This window comes from Protomyctophum bolini (assembly GCF_963924005.1).
Source record: "Protomyctophum bolini genome assembly, chromosome: 24".
NCBI classification, from domain to species: domain Eukaryota; kingdom Metazoa; phylum Chordata; class Actinopteri; order Myctophiformes; family Myctophidae; genus Protomyctophum; species Protomyctophum bolini.
The window spans coordinates 4,798,302-4,815,364 of record NC_137885.1 but is presented as its reverse complement, the minus strand read 5'-3'; the positions used below and the strand labels follow the sequence as shown (position 1 = coordinate 4,815,364).

The window sequence follows — 17,063 nt, the reverse complement described above, 5'->3', positions numbered from 1 at the left end:
ACTGACCCAACAATGTCAAGTTCCACGTCAACAAGTGGAGGAGTCTCTAAAGCTAAAGGTGAGCTGAAACTACCAATATTTCACACCGTTTAGCCGCTTCACCCGGTCTCAAACGGTGACAGGTGCATACAAATACTTGCTAATATATGCCATTAACACAGAGATGGGAAGTATTAGCATTGTAAAACGTACAGTAGCATGTTTAAATGTGCTTGGCAACAGAGTATCGGCAACAACTCCATTTTCATTCCCCTCATCTTCAGAGAAACATTTTGTCGAGCAACACTGGTCAAAGCTCATTCAGAAAGTGACCATGGTCGATCCCATCCTGGATCTGCTCCTTCAGAACGGCGTGATCACCAGAGAGGGCTACAATAATGTGAGGTCTAAGTCCACCACTCAGGAGATGATGAGGGAACTCCTGAACGGACCCCTGAACACCAGAAAAGCCAAAGACCTTTTCTACAAAGGTCTAGAAGAACATCAGAAGCCTCTCCTTGATGAGCTGTAAGTAACTCTCATTCACAATAGTTTGTTTTTGTTTTTAAAGTGAAAGGTGCACATTCTAACGAACATGTGTAACGGAAATTTCTATTTCTATTTCTATTATTGAATTATCTATATTATTGAATTATCTTTCTATCAAAGAGGTCCACACTCTAATGAATGTTTACCCAGAACTTTCATAGTTCATTTTATGTTCACTGTGGTGCTAACATTGTATGAGGTGATCTATGAGGTAATGCTCCTCACTAATGCTGAAGATAAAATGCTACTATTTATTTACAGTATATTGGGTCTTATATATTATATATATATATATATATATATATATATATATATATATATATATATATATATATTCTATTTGTCTTATAGGAGAGGTGTGGACACTTCAGAAACATCAGGTGAGTGCTGTTAAGTTAAATAGATAAATTGTGATGTAAAGAGGGCACTGCTCTCCTCAGCCTCGGTGCCTGGACAGTAAAAGCCTGATCAGCCAACCCAAAGAGCAGCCAGGATGGTGTGATGTTTTTAGTATTACTTTGTCTGTCAGAATTTTATTGTCAGAATTTATTGATTAGAAATATTTATTGAATAGTCCCTTGAGATGCAGCATTTCATTTTAGAGGGGGTCCCGTATACAGGGAAAAACATTACATACAGTACAGTGCAGTTACACAAATAGACAGTGGACAATAGACAATACAGACATGTACAGATACAGTTTGCTTGCTCATTCTCTCCCACCCACTCCCCCATCCCCCAACTCTTCTTGGACAAGCATATTGAGACTAGTACAGTACAGTGATTTGAAACAGGGCTCAGAAGTAAACAGCAGTACGGGCAGTGTTAGTAGCATGAACAGGTTGAACAGGTTGTTTTGAGGTGTGAATACAGAGAAGTCCTGAAGCGGCCGGGAGAGGTCACTGTAACTGCCCTTAGGAACAACCCAAAGAGCAGCCAGGATGGTGTGATGTTTGTTAGTATTACCTATACTGTAACTGCCCGACCGTTTTTACAATATTCATAGTGAAACTGAGATGGCGTCGGTGGCTACTAGGTCTGCAGTCGCAAGTCTTAACTCGGCTCCAGGCCAGTGAGGCAGCAAGCCCAACATGAGTGCTTATCTGTGGGTAGAACAAGCCCAACATGAGTACTTCTGTGGGTAGAACAAGCCCAACATGAGTGCTTATCCGTTGCCGTTGGGTCCTGGGACAAATAATGACAACACTTCTATACAGCTATGTGACGACATAAGATTAGTAGGGGACAGGAGGCGTAACGTTTGTGAGGGAAAGTTGATCATAATAAGAAATTAGATTTACAAAGACATATAAAATATTTAAACCAAGCACTTTTGGAATGTCCTCTTCTTCCATCTTGTGAGTAGTGACCAGGGAGGCAGTCAGACAGATATTTTGTGAAGCCACTAAGGAAATCGGGACTTCCTGAAAGTTCATATAATGGCCTGTTGTGGCGCTGTCATTGGGCCCAAAAAACCCCATATCTCCATAGAGACTTCACTGTATTACCTTAATAAACATGGTCATGAATACCTTCTGCTTCCAGTCACTAGTTTAAAGTCTCATTTCTCATGTCATAATATTTCTTTATGGTCCCATTTATTTAAAAAATGACCATAAAGTCGAGTATGTTCTGAGGGGCGTGGCTACTGTTACAGTCTATGATCGGGAGCCACCCCCCGTTCGAGTCAAAATAAAAACCAACGAAGAAGAAGGGGGAAGTCCCGCCTCGTTGTCTGGGCCAGCCAATGGCCAGCTGGGCCCAAACGGATCTGGAAAGATGGCGATTTACAATTCAAGGACTGAGAGGCTTCATCTTACGTCCATATCAGACCCGGAGAACGCTTTGTCCATATGTTTTTACAGTCTATGGTAGTGACACATAAACATTGATTGATTGTTGACAGCAGGGTCTCAGAGTCCAGTGAGTTGTCATCTCTATATTGTCATAACTATAGTCCACAATGACAATGACTGGAGTGGAAAATGTTCTATTCACTAGTTGGAATGAACACACCATTGTGGAAGGTTTAAAGGTTTTATTGAATGAATGAATGACATGATGAGGAGGAGAGTGGGGGGAGCGGGGCGTGGGTTCCGGGGGGGTCGCCGACCCTGGAGTCTTTAGGGAGGGGGTCGTGTGGCGGTCAGCCCGCGGTACACGTGGAGGCGTGATCCCCTCGTGGGAACTGTGAGGAAGGGAGGAGGTGAGGAGAGATGGAGGAGAGTGGAGATGCTGCTGGTCCTGTGGTGGTGATGGGGATGGTGGCGGGATACGAAAAGCATAGAGGATGCTGGGTTGTCTGGGGCGGGTATAAGTAGGCTCAGGTAGATCGGCGTGGAGGGCGGAGGATGGCGTGAATGTATGGTCAAGGTGTGTTCCTCAGCAGCACCAACACCCTCTGACCCATAGCAAACACTCTATGCACAGGTACACATACTCTCTCTCTCTCTCTCTCTCAGGTCCGTTGGTGGAAACATCAGGGCTTCCCATTACTTACTATGAAGACCAGCTTAAGGACAACATGAGCAGTAGCTGCAGTACTTTTGTCAAATTGGGCACAGAGTCTGAGGTTGAGGTTGAAACGGTCTTCATCCCGCTCCACAATCTAGACATCAAAGACACAGAAATCCACAGCCACCATGAGGTCAGACAGATGGAGATGAAGAAGCCAGGACATGGAACACAAATCCAACCTGAAGAAATTCACGAAGACCCTTCTGGAAGAGACATAAGATCAGCACTGACCACTGGCTGTGCAGGAATTGGCAAAACGTTCCTCGTACTAAAGTATCTGTCTGACTGGGCCAAGAAACGTTTCGGCCAAGGTCCACACCTCGTGTTCCCGCTCAAGTTCCGCCAGTTAAATCTGCTCAAGGGACAAAAGTTTACTTTGGCACAGCTAATTCACCACTGCATCAAGGAAACCAGATTCATTGAGGAAGAAGTTCTTAATGACATCTTCAAGGTGTTGCAGAAGTCAGTAAGCTACAACAAGAGCCCCTTCAAAGTCATGATTGTTATGGATGGATATGATGAAGAAAATTTCCAGTTCGATTTCAAAACAGATTTTGGCCTCATGAATGTGATGGATTCGTACCCAGTGGAACATCTGCTTGTAAACCTCATCAAGGGAGAGCTGCTCCCCTCTGCTCGCATCTGGATAACCTCACGACCTGCAGCAGTCAAACAGATTCCTAAGGTGTTTGTTAACAGGATGACAGAAGTACGAGGCTTCATTGATGATGACCAGAAGAAGGACTTCTTCATGAAGATCATCAGTGATGAGAACCAGGCCAGCTCAATCTTCTCACACATCCAGAAATCAAAGATGCTCCACACCATGTGTGAAATGCCAGTCTTCTGTTGGATCCTTGCTACCGTTGTGCAGAACATGGGGATGACAGAGCTGCCCAAAACCCTGGTTGAGCTGTTCTGCCACTTCCTGATGGGTGAGACACTGCGGGAGAAGATGAAGGATCCTTCACTAAACAATGAAGACAAAGAGAAGCTCATAAAGGATGCAGGAGATGTTCTTCTGAAGCTGGGAAAGCTGGCGTTTGACCAACTGGACAAAGGACGAATAATTTTCGATGAGAAAGACCTGAAAGCGTGTGGTCTTGATGTGATCAAGGACTTCTCTGGCTTTTGCACAACCTTCTTCAAAGAAGACGGCTTTTTCTTCAAGAAAACTGTCTACTGCTTCGTTCATCTGAGCATCCAGGAGTTTCTGGCTGCAGTCTACCTGTTCCACTGTTTCACACAGAAGAACACGGAGGTCCTGAAGACATTCCTGGAAGATGATGGTGACAGTTCCCTGTCTGACTTCCTCAAGGCTGTTATGAAGAAAACCCTGAAGAGTGAGAGTGGACAACTGGACCTCTTTGTCCGCTTCCTTCATGGTCTCTCACTGCAGTCCAACCAGAGAGAGAGTCTGTTAGGAGGTCTGCTGGGTCAGACAGAGAACCATCCAGAGGAGATCCAGAGAGTCATCAACAACCTGAAGGAGATGGATGATTATTATGCCTCTCCTGACAGATGTATCAACATCTTCCACTGTCTGATGGAGATGAAGGACCCGTCAGTCAGTCGGGGGATCCAACAGTACCTGGAGTCAGAGAGCAGATCAGGGAAGAAACTCTCTGTGCCTCAGTGTTCAGCTCTGGCCTCCATGCTGCAGATGTCAGAGGAGGTCCTGGAGGAGTTCGACGTGCAGAAATACAACGCAGACAATGCAGGGCGACGGAGACTGGTCCCAGCTGTGAGGAACTGCAAAACGGCCAGGTTAGTAGTCATAAGAATATAATCATGTTAGAGCAGCTTTCATTCATTCATTCAAAATAAAAATAAACACATGTACACATTGTCATTGTGACACATGAGAACATTATTTCAGTTCAGTGAGACTCACTTCACATTTATGAATGAATGGTTCATTCATTGTGTGTGTGTGTGTGTGTGTGTGTGTGTGTGTGTGTGTGTGTGTGTGTGTATGTGTGTTATTTACCAGTGTCCTCATTAGTTATTCTACAATGAAAACAGACTATGCCAAATGAGAAATGGACCGTACCATTAGTGAAGGGGTGTACAGAGGATGGTCTTTTAAACAATGAGCTTGGTCATTACGTTCACACGTTACTTAATACATTTAAATGTAAGTTCCACGATTTCCATCTATCTTCCACTTCTCTGTTCTTATTGACATCCTGCTATTGTCTGAATAACTAGATTGAAGATCTTTTAGGTGCCTTTCACACCTAACGTTTGCTTACAAGGTCTGGATCAAGGACCAAATGTTTGCATTGTTGCATTAGGTCTGCTTAGCGTTCACAGAGGACTTTGTTAAGCAAATATTTAACAAATGTCATGCGGTCGTACAGGCTGTTCATCTGCTGACAGAACATTTCTTCACTTCACTGTCAGAGTGGAGCAACAGCAGCGAGTTGTTATTTTCATTATTTAATGTTTGTATTCCAATCAAATAAACAGTGGAAAGGTATGAGTACATATAAATTCAATATGCCTCTTATTTGCTTAGACAGAAAAGTATCCAAACACACACACATTTCAGACAGCTCCACAGGGAACCTCTTTGACAGTGAACGTGGTCTGTTCTGTTTTGATCATCTCTGATTTTACATTTAATCTGTAATTACAGACTTGCTGGCTGTGCCCTCAAGAAGGAACACATTGAAGTTGTGGCTTCAGCTCTCAGCTCCAATCCATCCCATTTGAGGGAACTGGACTTGAGTGGAAACGACTTGAAGGATTCCGGAGTGGATCTCATCTGTGCTGCACTGAAGAGCCCAAACTGTTGTCTGGAGATTCTCAGGTCAGATTAATTTACCTTTTTTATTTTTTTATTTTTTTACGTTCTGTTATAGTAAGTGATTATAATGCAGTTATTATGGAGGTGGTACTTTATTTGAAGTGTGGATAAGGTTTGATATCATGGTAACTCACACTGACCTTAATATTGATAAGATACAGTGACTAATGTATGTAGTCTTTATGCTGAGATACTACATGTAAAACACTAAACACCTCTGATGACACTATGAGTGGTTGAATGTGTTCTGTCAGAGTGTCATCCCCTAGTTTTGAATGATATTTATATTAATGTTAATTCTTAATTGGTGTTGAGTATCAGGGGCGTAACTAGACGTTAGTCAGCCCCCAACAGTTTGATCAAAATGCACAAAACGTGTGTGTGTGTGTGTGTGTGTGTGTGTGTGTGTGTGTGTGTGTGTGTGTGTGTGTGTGTGTGTACTATTTACCAGTGTCCTCATTAGTTATTCTACAATGAAAACAGACTATACCAAATGAGAAATGGACCGTACCATTAGTGAAGGGGTGTACAGAGGATGGTCTTTTAAACAATGAGCTTGGTCATTACGTTTACACGTTACTTAATACATTTAAATGTAAGTTCCACGATTTCCATCTATCTTCCACTTCTCTGTTCTTATTGACATCCTGCTAATGTCTGAAGAACTAGATTGAAGATCTTTTAGGTGCCTTTCACACCTAACGTTTGCTTACAAGGTCTGGATCAAGGACCAAATGTTTGCATTGTTGCATTAGGTCTGCTTAACGTTCACAGAGGACTTTGTTAAGCAAACCAAAATATTTAACAAATGTCATGCGGTCGTACAGGCTGTTCATCTGTTGACAGAACATTTCTTCACTTCACTGTCAGAGTGGAGCAACAGCAGCGAGTTGTGATTTTCATTATTTATTGTTTGTATTCCAATCAAATGAAAACAGTGGAAAAGTATGAGTACATATAAATGCAATATGCCTCTTATTTGCTTATATATTAGCCAGAAAAGTATCCAAACACACACATTTCAGACAGCTTCACAGGGAACCTCTTTGACAGTGAACGTGGTCTGTTCTGTTTTGATCATCTCTGATTTTACATTCAATCTGTAATTACAGACTTGCTGACTGTGACCTCCAGAAGGAACACATTGAAGTTGTGGCTTCAGCTCTCAGCTCCAATCCGTCCCATTTGAGGGAACTGGACTTGAGTGGAAACGTCTTGAAGGATTCCGGAGTGGATCTCATCTGTGCCGCACTGAAGAGCCCAAACTGTTGTCTGGAGATTCTCAGGTCAGATTAATTTATTTGGTTATATTCTGTTATAGTAAGTGATTATAATGCAGTTATTCTGGAGGTGGTACTTTATTTGAAGTGTAGATAAGGTTTGATATCATGGTAACTCACACTGACCTTAATATTGATAAGATACAGTGTCTTTATGCTGAGATACTACATTTAACCCATTTTGGGCGGGAACCCCTTTTGGTGTTAGCATTATGTTATTCTTTAACTATTGAAAAATCTACAAGCTCATAGCGCGCACTCATAATGGCACGCTATGCACTTGTAGGTCTGCTAGTTTTGAAAAATCGAACCACTGACATAGAAACATAGCTTTTTCAGAAAACTGTCAGGATATAGAAGACATTTTTAGAATCTGATCTCAGGTCAGAATGGATTAAAACACTAAACACCTCTGATGACACTATGAGTGGTTGAATGTGTTCTGTCAGAGTGTCATCCCCTAGTTTTTAATGATATTCATATCAATGTTAATTCTTAATTGGTATCAGGGACGTAACTAGATGTCAGTCAGCCCCCGACAGTTTGATCAAAATGCACAAAACATTCTAAACATGAACTTTGGATCCATATCTAAAAACCCAGTGGGAGAGAAGGTTTTATGTGGAAAACTTATGCTGCATGAGCCAACGGAAATTGTATGGCAGGAATATGTATTTTATTCGTCTTAAAATCTCTCTCTCTCTCTCTCTCTCTCTCTCTCTCTCTCTCTCTCTCTCTCTCTCTCTCTCTCTCTCTCTCTCTCTCTCTCTCTCTCTCTCTCTCTAGTCTGAAGAACTGCTGGTTGTCGGAGAGAAGCTGTGAAGTTCTGGCCTCGGCTCTCGCCTCCAATCCTTCCCATTTGAGAGAATTAGACCTGACTTTGAACAACCTGCAGGACTCTGGAATTGAGCTTCTATGTGCCGGAGTGAAGAGTCCACATTGTCACCTGCAGACTCTGAGGTAAATTATTCTGTGTGGATCTGTACTGCAGACTCTGAGGTAAATAGAGTTTTATTCTGTGTGGATCTGTACTGCAGACTCTGAGGTAAATAGAGTTTTATTCTGTGTGGATCTGTACTGCAGACTCTGAGGTAAATAGAGTTTTATTCTGTGTGGATCTGTACTGCAGACTCTGAGGTAAATAGAGTTTTCTCTGTACTGGAGCATCAACAGCAGTTTGTTAAAGTGTGGATATCTCTGCAGGTTGTCAGGCTGTGCGATCACAGAGAAAGGCTGTTCTTCTCTGGCTTCAGCTGTAGCCCTCAACCCCTCCTCCCATCTGAAGCATGTGGACCTCAGCCGTAACCACCCAGGTGTAGATGCTGAGCAGACACTGCTCTCTGCTGGACTGGAGACTGTCAAGTGAGTCGACTTGGACTGTGTCCATCCATCTTGGTTAAAAATACGTTTTTATTTTATTTTTTCTCAGGCTGTCAAAGTTAACATGTTAATCGTGCGTCAACACAAATTCCTTTTAACGGCATTAATTTAATTAACGTGAGATTTACGCAATGCCCGGTGAAGTTTGAAAGAGAGGTTGAGAGTCTGAAACACATGTTGCTGTTTTCTACTGGCCAAGTAGCCCCGCCTCTGAATCCACTCTGCTCCAATCAGTCAGCAGCACTACAGCTAAAGCAGTCGGTGCAACCAGCACTAAAGCAGTCGGTGCAACCAGCACTAAAGCAGTCGGTGCAACCAGCACTAAAGCAGTCGGTGCAACAAGCAGGCAGGCAGCCGAGGCAGGCTGCGCAGAGCTGCGTAGCTGAGCTGCTAGTTGTCAGAGAGGCAGAGCAGCTCATTATTAACAGGTTGGGGGCCCAGGGCGGAGATCTCCGTCCTGGTACTTAGTACGGTCTGGTGCTTGAGACGGAGATTGATAAAAACGACAGAGATTAATGATCTCAAAACCGGTCGCATCGCTCTACAGCCTAGGAGCGCTTGTTGCGCAATCCTCTATGTTGCGCAACATACTCTAACTCGCGATCTAAATCATTCCGTTTAATTCTAAGAAAAGATTATGTGTTAGACGGGCCCCCACTGTCCAGTCGCTAGTCGCGATAGAATCATGTTTAGATTGTTTTGGCTACATTTAGCTGCTACAGCAACATCCGGTCCGTCGGTAAAAGTGCTCCGTGTTTATAAATCGCTGGGCACATTTTATTAATGGATTAAATAACCCTGGTAGAGTCGCTGCGAATGGACTAACTGTGTGTCCGTGCGTTCGTGCGTGCGTGCGTGTGCACGCGTGCACGCGTGCCACAAACTGACTGTTCTTTTGCGGGCACATGGCCGAGGCACATGGAGATGGCGCAAAATTATCCTTAATTAGTTTACATTCTGTACTCTTATAGATTAGGCTATCCGATCATCATATTAAATTAGTATGCTACTCTGCACATGCCATGTTAGCTATACAGTTTATAGATCATGCTTAAGCATGTGTTTCATTTTGCAGTATTTACATTTAAACAAGATGAAGAAAGTCTACAGCACTTGGATCCCCGCACACAGTGACAGCCCTCCATGTTGACAGACAGACAGACAGACAGACAGACAGACAGACAGACAGACAGACAGACAGACAGACAGACAGACAGACAGACAGACAGACGGTAACGGGACATCTCGCTGCGTAAAATATCCCTTCTCCGTCTCCAACTTTACTCCTCATTCATCCGCCACATTGTCTGCTTCATTTCCTTTATTTGATGTGATTGCATTCCCACCTGCACCGAATCGAAATCAAGTGCGATTGGAAGCGAAGAGAAACCCCGTTTTTTAGAATGAGTAGAATGCGGTTCTTTGATTAGGATTCGAATGAAGCTTCACACCTGCCAAACGAAACGCACTTTCCGACGAAGCATCAGGATTGGTTTTAATCGCAGTAAAGCTTTCTGGTATGAAGGCGACCTTAGATTGACTCAGCAGTTTTGGGTGTACATATTTTAGTATGTTGTATGCAAACCTATCTGTTTTTTCGGCAATAAATTAGTGCTATTGAACACTGTGTGTGGGCTTTACAAATATGAAACCAATTAAAAGTATCCCTGTTGGAGTTTTAAGCATTGTTATACTTTACCTATTGAAAAATAGCAGATCTACAAGCTCATAGCGCGGCACTGAGTGCCACATTTTCACTCAAATCTTTGCTTCTGTGGTATCCCTAAAACAACATATTTTCAGATGGGGGTCCGCAGCCAAATACAGATCATTCTGTGGGTTCTTGACAGATGTTCTTAATGCAGATGTTTAACAGTAATTTAACTCTTGAGAGCATAAAATGAAACCAGATTCACCCGGGAGGGTCTCAAGAGTTAAAGATCTGTAAGGGTCCACTTTGTTACCAACTCTCCATCATTTAGTTGGCACCAGTCTATACATCGGAACTTGTAGCTCCCAAAGTATCGACAAGGGCCCTGAGGTCGACTGACCAGTCACTTCTCAAGATCCCTAAATCAAAGCTGAAATCCCGCCGGGGGGGGGGGGGAATGGGTCATTTCCCGTTGTAGCGTCTACACTGTGGAATGAACTTCCACCTCATGTCAGAGCTTCTCAGTCCTTGTCTGAAAACTCACTTGTACTCCTTGGCATTTGAACATACTGATTAAGAGTTGCTGCTTCCACTGCATTGTGTCCTTATGTTGCCCTGTTTATGTACTGTTGTTGTTGTTGTTTTTTCTTTGATATTTTAGTATTTCTTTGTGTACAGCACTTTGTTTCAACCTTGTTGTATACAAATGTGCATTATAAATAAAGTGGATTGGATTGGACCACCTGGAGCCCCCTTAACCCATTTAGGCCTGACGTCGAAATTAAGAAAATGTCTTGTAACTCATGACAGTTTTCTGAAAAACCTATATTTCTACAGTATATCAGTGGTGCTCAAACTATTTCATATCAAGTACCCAAAAAATTATATGAAATTGGCCACTGAAGCAAAGATTTGAGTTAAAAACGTTCGCTCTGAAAGACTATATATTCAAATATTTGCACCACATTTTCATGATTTTTATGCTCGTAGCTCGTAGATCTGCTATTTTTCAATAGCTAAAGTATAACATAATGCTTAAAACACCAAAAGGGGTTCCCGCCCAGAATAGGTGAACCCCTTTTGGTGTTAGCGTCATGCTATGCTTTAGCTATTGAAAAATAGCAGATCTTCAAGCTCGTAGCGCGCCACCGAGTGGCGCGCTACGAACTTGTAGGTCTGCTATTTTTGAAAAATCAAAGAACGACTGACATAGAAACATGGCTTTTTCAGAAAACTGTCAGGATGTAGAAGACATTTTTAGAATCTGATCTCGGGTCTAAATGGGTTAAGGACCACTCGTGGTCCCCGGACCACTGGTTGAGAACCACTGCTTTATTCAATAAATGTTTAATGGTGAATGTGAGCTGAAGAGTCTTAATGAAGTGATGCATGTTCATACTCTCTGTATCATTCAATGGTAATAGAAATGTTTTATCATTTCTTCCTACAGTGTGAATCATGGAGGAGAACACTGGATAGATCACTGGATTAATCCTCGACTCCTTTCAACATGTGAGTGTCTGTCTGTCTGTCTGTCTGTCTGTCTGTCTGTCTGTCTGTCTGTCTGTCTATAATTATATCTGAACTGGGGACCCCCCACAATAATCATACCTGAACTGGGGACCCCCCACAATAATCATATCTGAACTGGGGACCCCCCACAATAGTCATATCTGAACTGGGGACCCCCCACAATAATCATATCTGAACTGGGGACCCCCCACAATAGTCATATCTGAACTGGGGACCCCCCACAATAATCATATCTGAACTGGGGACCCCCCACAATAGTCATATCTGAACTGGGGACCCCCCACAATAATTATATCTGAACTGGGGACCCCCCATAATAATATTGGGGTCCCAATCCACAGGTTGAGAACCAGTAGTACAGAGCCCTGAGAGACACCGGTCGATGAAGGGTTAAGGCGTGTGTGTGTGTGTGTGTGTGTGTGTGTGCGCGCACCTGTGCACGTCTTCATGTGTGTGTACGTGCGTGTGCCTGTGCACATCTTAGTGTGTGTGTGTGTGTGTACATGCATGTGCTTGTGCACATCTTCGTGTGTGTGTGTGTGTACGTGCATATATGTGTGTGTACGATTGTACGTGCCTGTGCACATCTTCGTGTGTGTGTGTGTGTGTGTATGTGCATGTGTCCATGCACATCTTTGTGTGTGTGTGTGTGTGTGTGTGTGTGTGAGCGTGTACGTGCGTGCGTCCGTGCACATATTTGTGCGTGTGTGTGTGTGTGTGTGTGTATGTGCATGTACGTGCGTGTGCCTGTGCACATCTTCATGTGTGTGTGTGTGTGTGTACGAGCGTGTGTGCACATCTTCATGTCTGTGTGTACGTGCCTGTGCACATTTTTGCGTGTGTGTGTGTGTGTATGTGCGCACGCCTGTGCACATCTTCATGTGTGTGTGTGTGTGTACGTGCAGGATCTGAGTCATTCCACGAAACCGGTACGATTTGGACTTTTTTTTTTTTTGGAAATGACCCAAATGTTTTACTTTTCTGAATACCCCATGACATTAAGTACACATTTAACTTACAGAAAAATATATTTTCCCATCTCAGGCATTAAATGCCTATTATTATTGGTCATTATTATATGATACAGCAATATATTTTCTCAACCCCGTTATGGACACTCTGGAAGCTGTTTGAATATGATTGTGAACTCTATTTAAAATTTAACAAACATTTTTCTATTCATCAAATGGCCCTCACACTAATAAAAAAATAGAAATATAAAAAGTACATACATTTTCCCACTTTTGCTACACTACAGCCTGAATGTGCCAATTTTTTGATGGGGACCTACTTTTTTTTCTCAAAAATGGATACAAAATCGACTATAGCATCTGACTTCAAACAAAAAAATGTATTTTTATGATTGCTCTAAACATTTCTGACATAGTTCAATAACCATTAATTACATTTTCATAACATTTTAAGAAATAATCACAAAAAACATATGCGTGACAGGGTTGAGACTAGGGTAACGGGGTTGAAGGTGGTAAACAGTACTGAAGAGACAAATACAGCTTTAGTCATTTTAAAATCTCAAATTCAACAATAATTATTATATCATTATTAGGAACCATTTAAGAACAATAGACAATTTCATTGAACTGACTTCTATTAACACTGACAAGTTAAGAACACAAATAACGCCAACAATGAATATGTGTCTTTGTTCTGTGTCTGTGTGTGTGTGTGTGTGTGTGTGTGTGCCTCATGTTTTGAGTCATTCATTGTGAATTCAGTCTGTCCAACACCGCTTTCAAGATCTCTACGTGACGCTTTGTCACGGGCTGTGGGGGTGGAATCGTCGAACAGGTACCAGAGGACATCATCCCGATTCGGCCAGAAGAATCGGTTAATCCCAGCACGATGCATACATTTTACTTGGACATGACTTTCTTCAGTGCCAAGGATGATGCCTGGATACAGGCCTCCATCATGCTCTGCACTTTCCCACTGGATTTCCTTTTCAGGCTGTGGATTCTCTTCACTGGCTGGCTGTGGCACAGTCACAGCAGTTACCATCTGGCCGAAACTAAAACGTTGGGTCTTGAAGCAGTTGCAGTTAAACTGCTTCTGTGTTGTGCAAAAGAAGCTGACATCACGATGTAGCAGTTCTCCTGGAGCCAGTGTAATCACTTGGTGGATTCTCATTGTGCCTGGCAATGCTGGTATTTTCTTTGGCATTTTCTCCATTGCATCCTCAACATCCTCACCCTTCACAAAGAACAGTTTCACTGTTGTGTTTGCCTCAGTCAAGAACTTATACAGCGCTTCTGCATCCGGGATATCACGGCCCTTCGCCACCATCATGTCAGCTGATCGTTTTAAGGCTCCCCCGACACCATCTGGTGCTCCTTTGCCATGACTATCTTCGAAAAAATTCCAAGAGCCAGCCATGAACCCTCTTCTGTACAATTCTGTGCTGAAAAGGAAGAAGTTTCCCCGTTGTTTGTACTGAGTACAGGGGCCATCACTTAAAAAGTGCAGCACAGAAACATGTGGATGTGTGGCCTGAAGATAATCCAGCACTGGATTGAGGTGTTGCCATATTGCTGGAGGGCTTTTATGTCTGCAGGGGGAGATGGTGCTGAAGCACACAGGCTCTGGTTTTCCACCCACATACAACACCCCTGTATGTAGAGTGGCATTTTCTGGACTTTGTGGAGGAGGGGCATCTTCTGGACCTTGTGGAGGGGCATCTTCTGGACTTGATGGAGGAGTGGTTAGGTTCTTCAGTGCTTCTCTCCTCTCTTTGCTTCTGTTGAATGCGGCTCTCCAGGATTTACACTTGTGCCGCTGTTCTCTTGGACTTAAGTCATTGATTCATTTTCTTTTCCCAGACTCTACATTGTTTTTCCATCTTTGTCGTTCTCTCTGCAGATATTGCTCTCTCTTTGCAGGATCAGCTTTTAGTCTGGCACGGTACTCCCTCTGCCTTTCTGCAGCTGTTTTTTGTGCCATCTTGGACTCATATGTATACATGTCTGTAAATATTTATAGCATAATTAAATCAAATATACTTTGAGAAGATTTATATAGGCAGAAACTTTGAGATATATATTGAGAATAGAAATCCTTTCCAATTCTTATACACTATGTATGTATGACTGTGTAAAGAAATAACAGCAAACCCACCTTTAGCATAGACATTATCAAGTATATAATATGCATGTAGTACAAGGATGTTGATGGAATATTATAATTCATTTAAATAATATGATAACTTCACAACCAGTGTTAAAATCACAACCCCGTCACAATCCCTCAACCCCGTTATTATGAAAATCATAACGGGGTTGAGTGTGACGGAGTTGTGATTTTTCACTCAAAATGGCCACTACTCTACTTGTGGTGATTCAGAGGAGACCACTTGGTATGCATGATATTAAGAAATCAGATATATTGATGAAATAACAAAGATAATTTTCACAAATAATTGTTTTCTATCTTTATTTCATGTAACGGAGTTGAGCTGGTTATGTTTTACGACCACGCTATGAGATTTTAAATTACTATAAAACATTGTAAAAGAATGTGGGAAGTTACCTGTCTCTGTACCATGTTGTTCAGAAGACTTGTAGATGTCACTTCCTGGTTGGTGATGTCACTAAAGGGCCAGTCCAAACATTTTATGGAGGGGGGAATGACTTGTGTAACGGGGTTGAGTGTGACTGGGGGACAGAGCTTTTTAATGCTATTTTAATTATTAATAATCTATTTATTGAAAAAATAAACATGGCCAGCAATAAAGCACAGATAGATGTATATGTGAATGGCATAATTTATTGATTTTTGTACATTTTTAATAGTCATATCTCAAGTCCACTTTCATTGAAGGCCATTGGGGACATGAAAAAATGGACAAAATAGGGGGTGTCTACTGAAAGAAAGCAAGATAATTTCTGATTTGAAAATATAATCCACATAATTGTTACACAATATTAAAGGGAACATTTCAATTGATGATAAAAGCTTTTAAAAATAGATTTTGGTGACTCAATCGATAAAATACAGCTGAAAAGGTCAGAGGGACTGCAAATCGTACCGGTTTCGTGGAATGACTCATCTATGACACGTCCGTCTGTGTTTGGCGCCCATTAGTCTGGTGGTACCGTGGTGAGACGCCACAACGTGCATGTGTGTGTGTACGTGCGTGTGCCTGTGCACATCTTCGTGTGAGTGCGTGTGACTGTGCACATCTTCGTGTGTGTGTGTGTGTGTGTGTGTGTGTGCGTGTGTCAGTCAGTGAATAATGTATTTAATGTTTACTGTGTTGTTTTCTCATCAGATTCCCAGCGTCTCACTCTGGACCCAAACACAGCACACTGTGACCTCACTCTGTCTGAGGACAACAGGAAGGTCACACGGGTGAAGGGACAGAGTCATCCGTATCCTGATCATACAGAGAGGTTTGATGTCTGGAATCAGATTCTGACTGCAGAGAGTGTGAGCGAACGCTGCTACTCTGAGGTAGAGTGCAGTGGAGAGGTTCATATAGCAGGGACTGACAGAAGAATCAGCAGGAAAGGAGATGGTGATGACTGTCGGCTTGGATACAGTGTCATGTCCTGGACTCTGCGGTGTCGTCGTCACGATTACTCTGTCCGCCACAATGGGAAGTGGACTGGCCTCCCTGTCTGTCCCTCTGGACGCTCCAACGGGGTCTACAGGGTAGCACTGTATGTGGACCGTCCCGCTGGGACTCTGTCCTTCTATGAGGTGTCCTCAGAGGACACTCTGACCCGCCTGCACACCTTCCAGACCACGTCCACTGAACCGCTATGTGTTGGGTTCTGGTTGGACAGAGGCGCCTCAGCGTTTCTGTGTGAGCAGAGATAGAGTCTCTATGCGACGTCACATCAGGTCGCCATGGTTACTCCACATGTGACATCATCATCATGACGATGATGACGAGAGACAGACAGATAAGACCAGATATGTTTTTGATACAATGTTCATTATTATTCAAAGAATCACACCTGTGTGAAGTGAGCGGTGCTCTTGACTGTCATCATACATGCCAATGATGACGACGTCAGCCAATCAAATCATTACATTCCGTGTTCAGCCAATCAAATCATTGCATTCCGTGGTACGCACACACACGCGCACGCACACACACACACACACACACACACACACACACACACAGAGAGAGAGCTGTGCCGCTCACAGCTTGTAGACCCCCTCAAGGACCCCTGTAACACCCTCAAGGACCCCTGGAACCCCCTCAAGGACCCCTGGAACCCCCTCAAAGACCCCTGGAACCCCTTCAAAGACCCCTGGAACCCCCTCAAAGACCCCTGGAACCCCTTCAAAGACCCCTGGAACCCCCTCAAAGACCCCTGGAACCCCCTCAAAGACC

At 43.0% G+C, this 17,063-nt stretch overlaps 1 protein-coding gene across 1 annotated transcript; it reads left to right on the top strand.

Moving 5' to 3' along the window:
• Positions 1–313: 313 nt before the first annotated feature.
• Positions 314–16,823, top strand: LOC308311694 (uncharacterized protein; the record flags this gene model as incomplete). The annotated part of the gene is made up of 10 exons (XM_080758482.1): positions 314–507; positions 1,402–1,472; positions 2,991–4,568; positions 4,689–4,812; positions 5,687–5,860; positions 6,970–7,143; positions 7,924–8,097; positions 8,341–8,499; positions 11,619–11,680; positions 15,987–16,823. The coding sequence occupies 10 exons, from the start codon at positions 314–316 to the stop codon at positions 16,535–16,537; spliced, it is 3,261 nt and encodes a 1,086-aa protein (XP_080614608.1). The 3' UTR covers positions 16,538–16,823.
• Between the last annotated feature and the right edge of the window lie 240 nt (positions 16,824–17,063).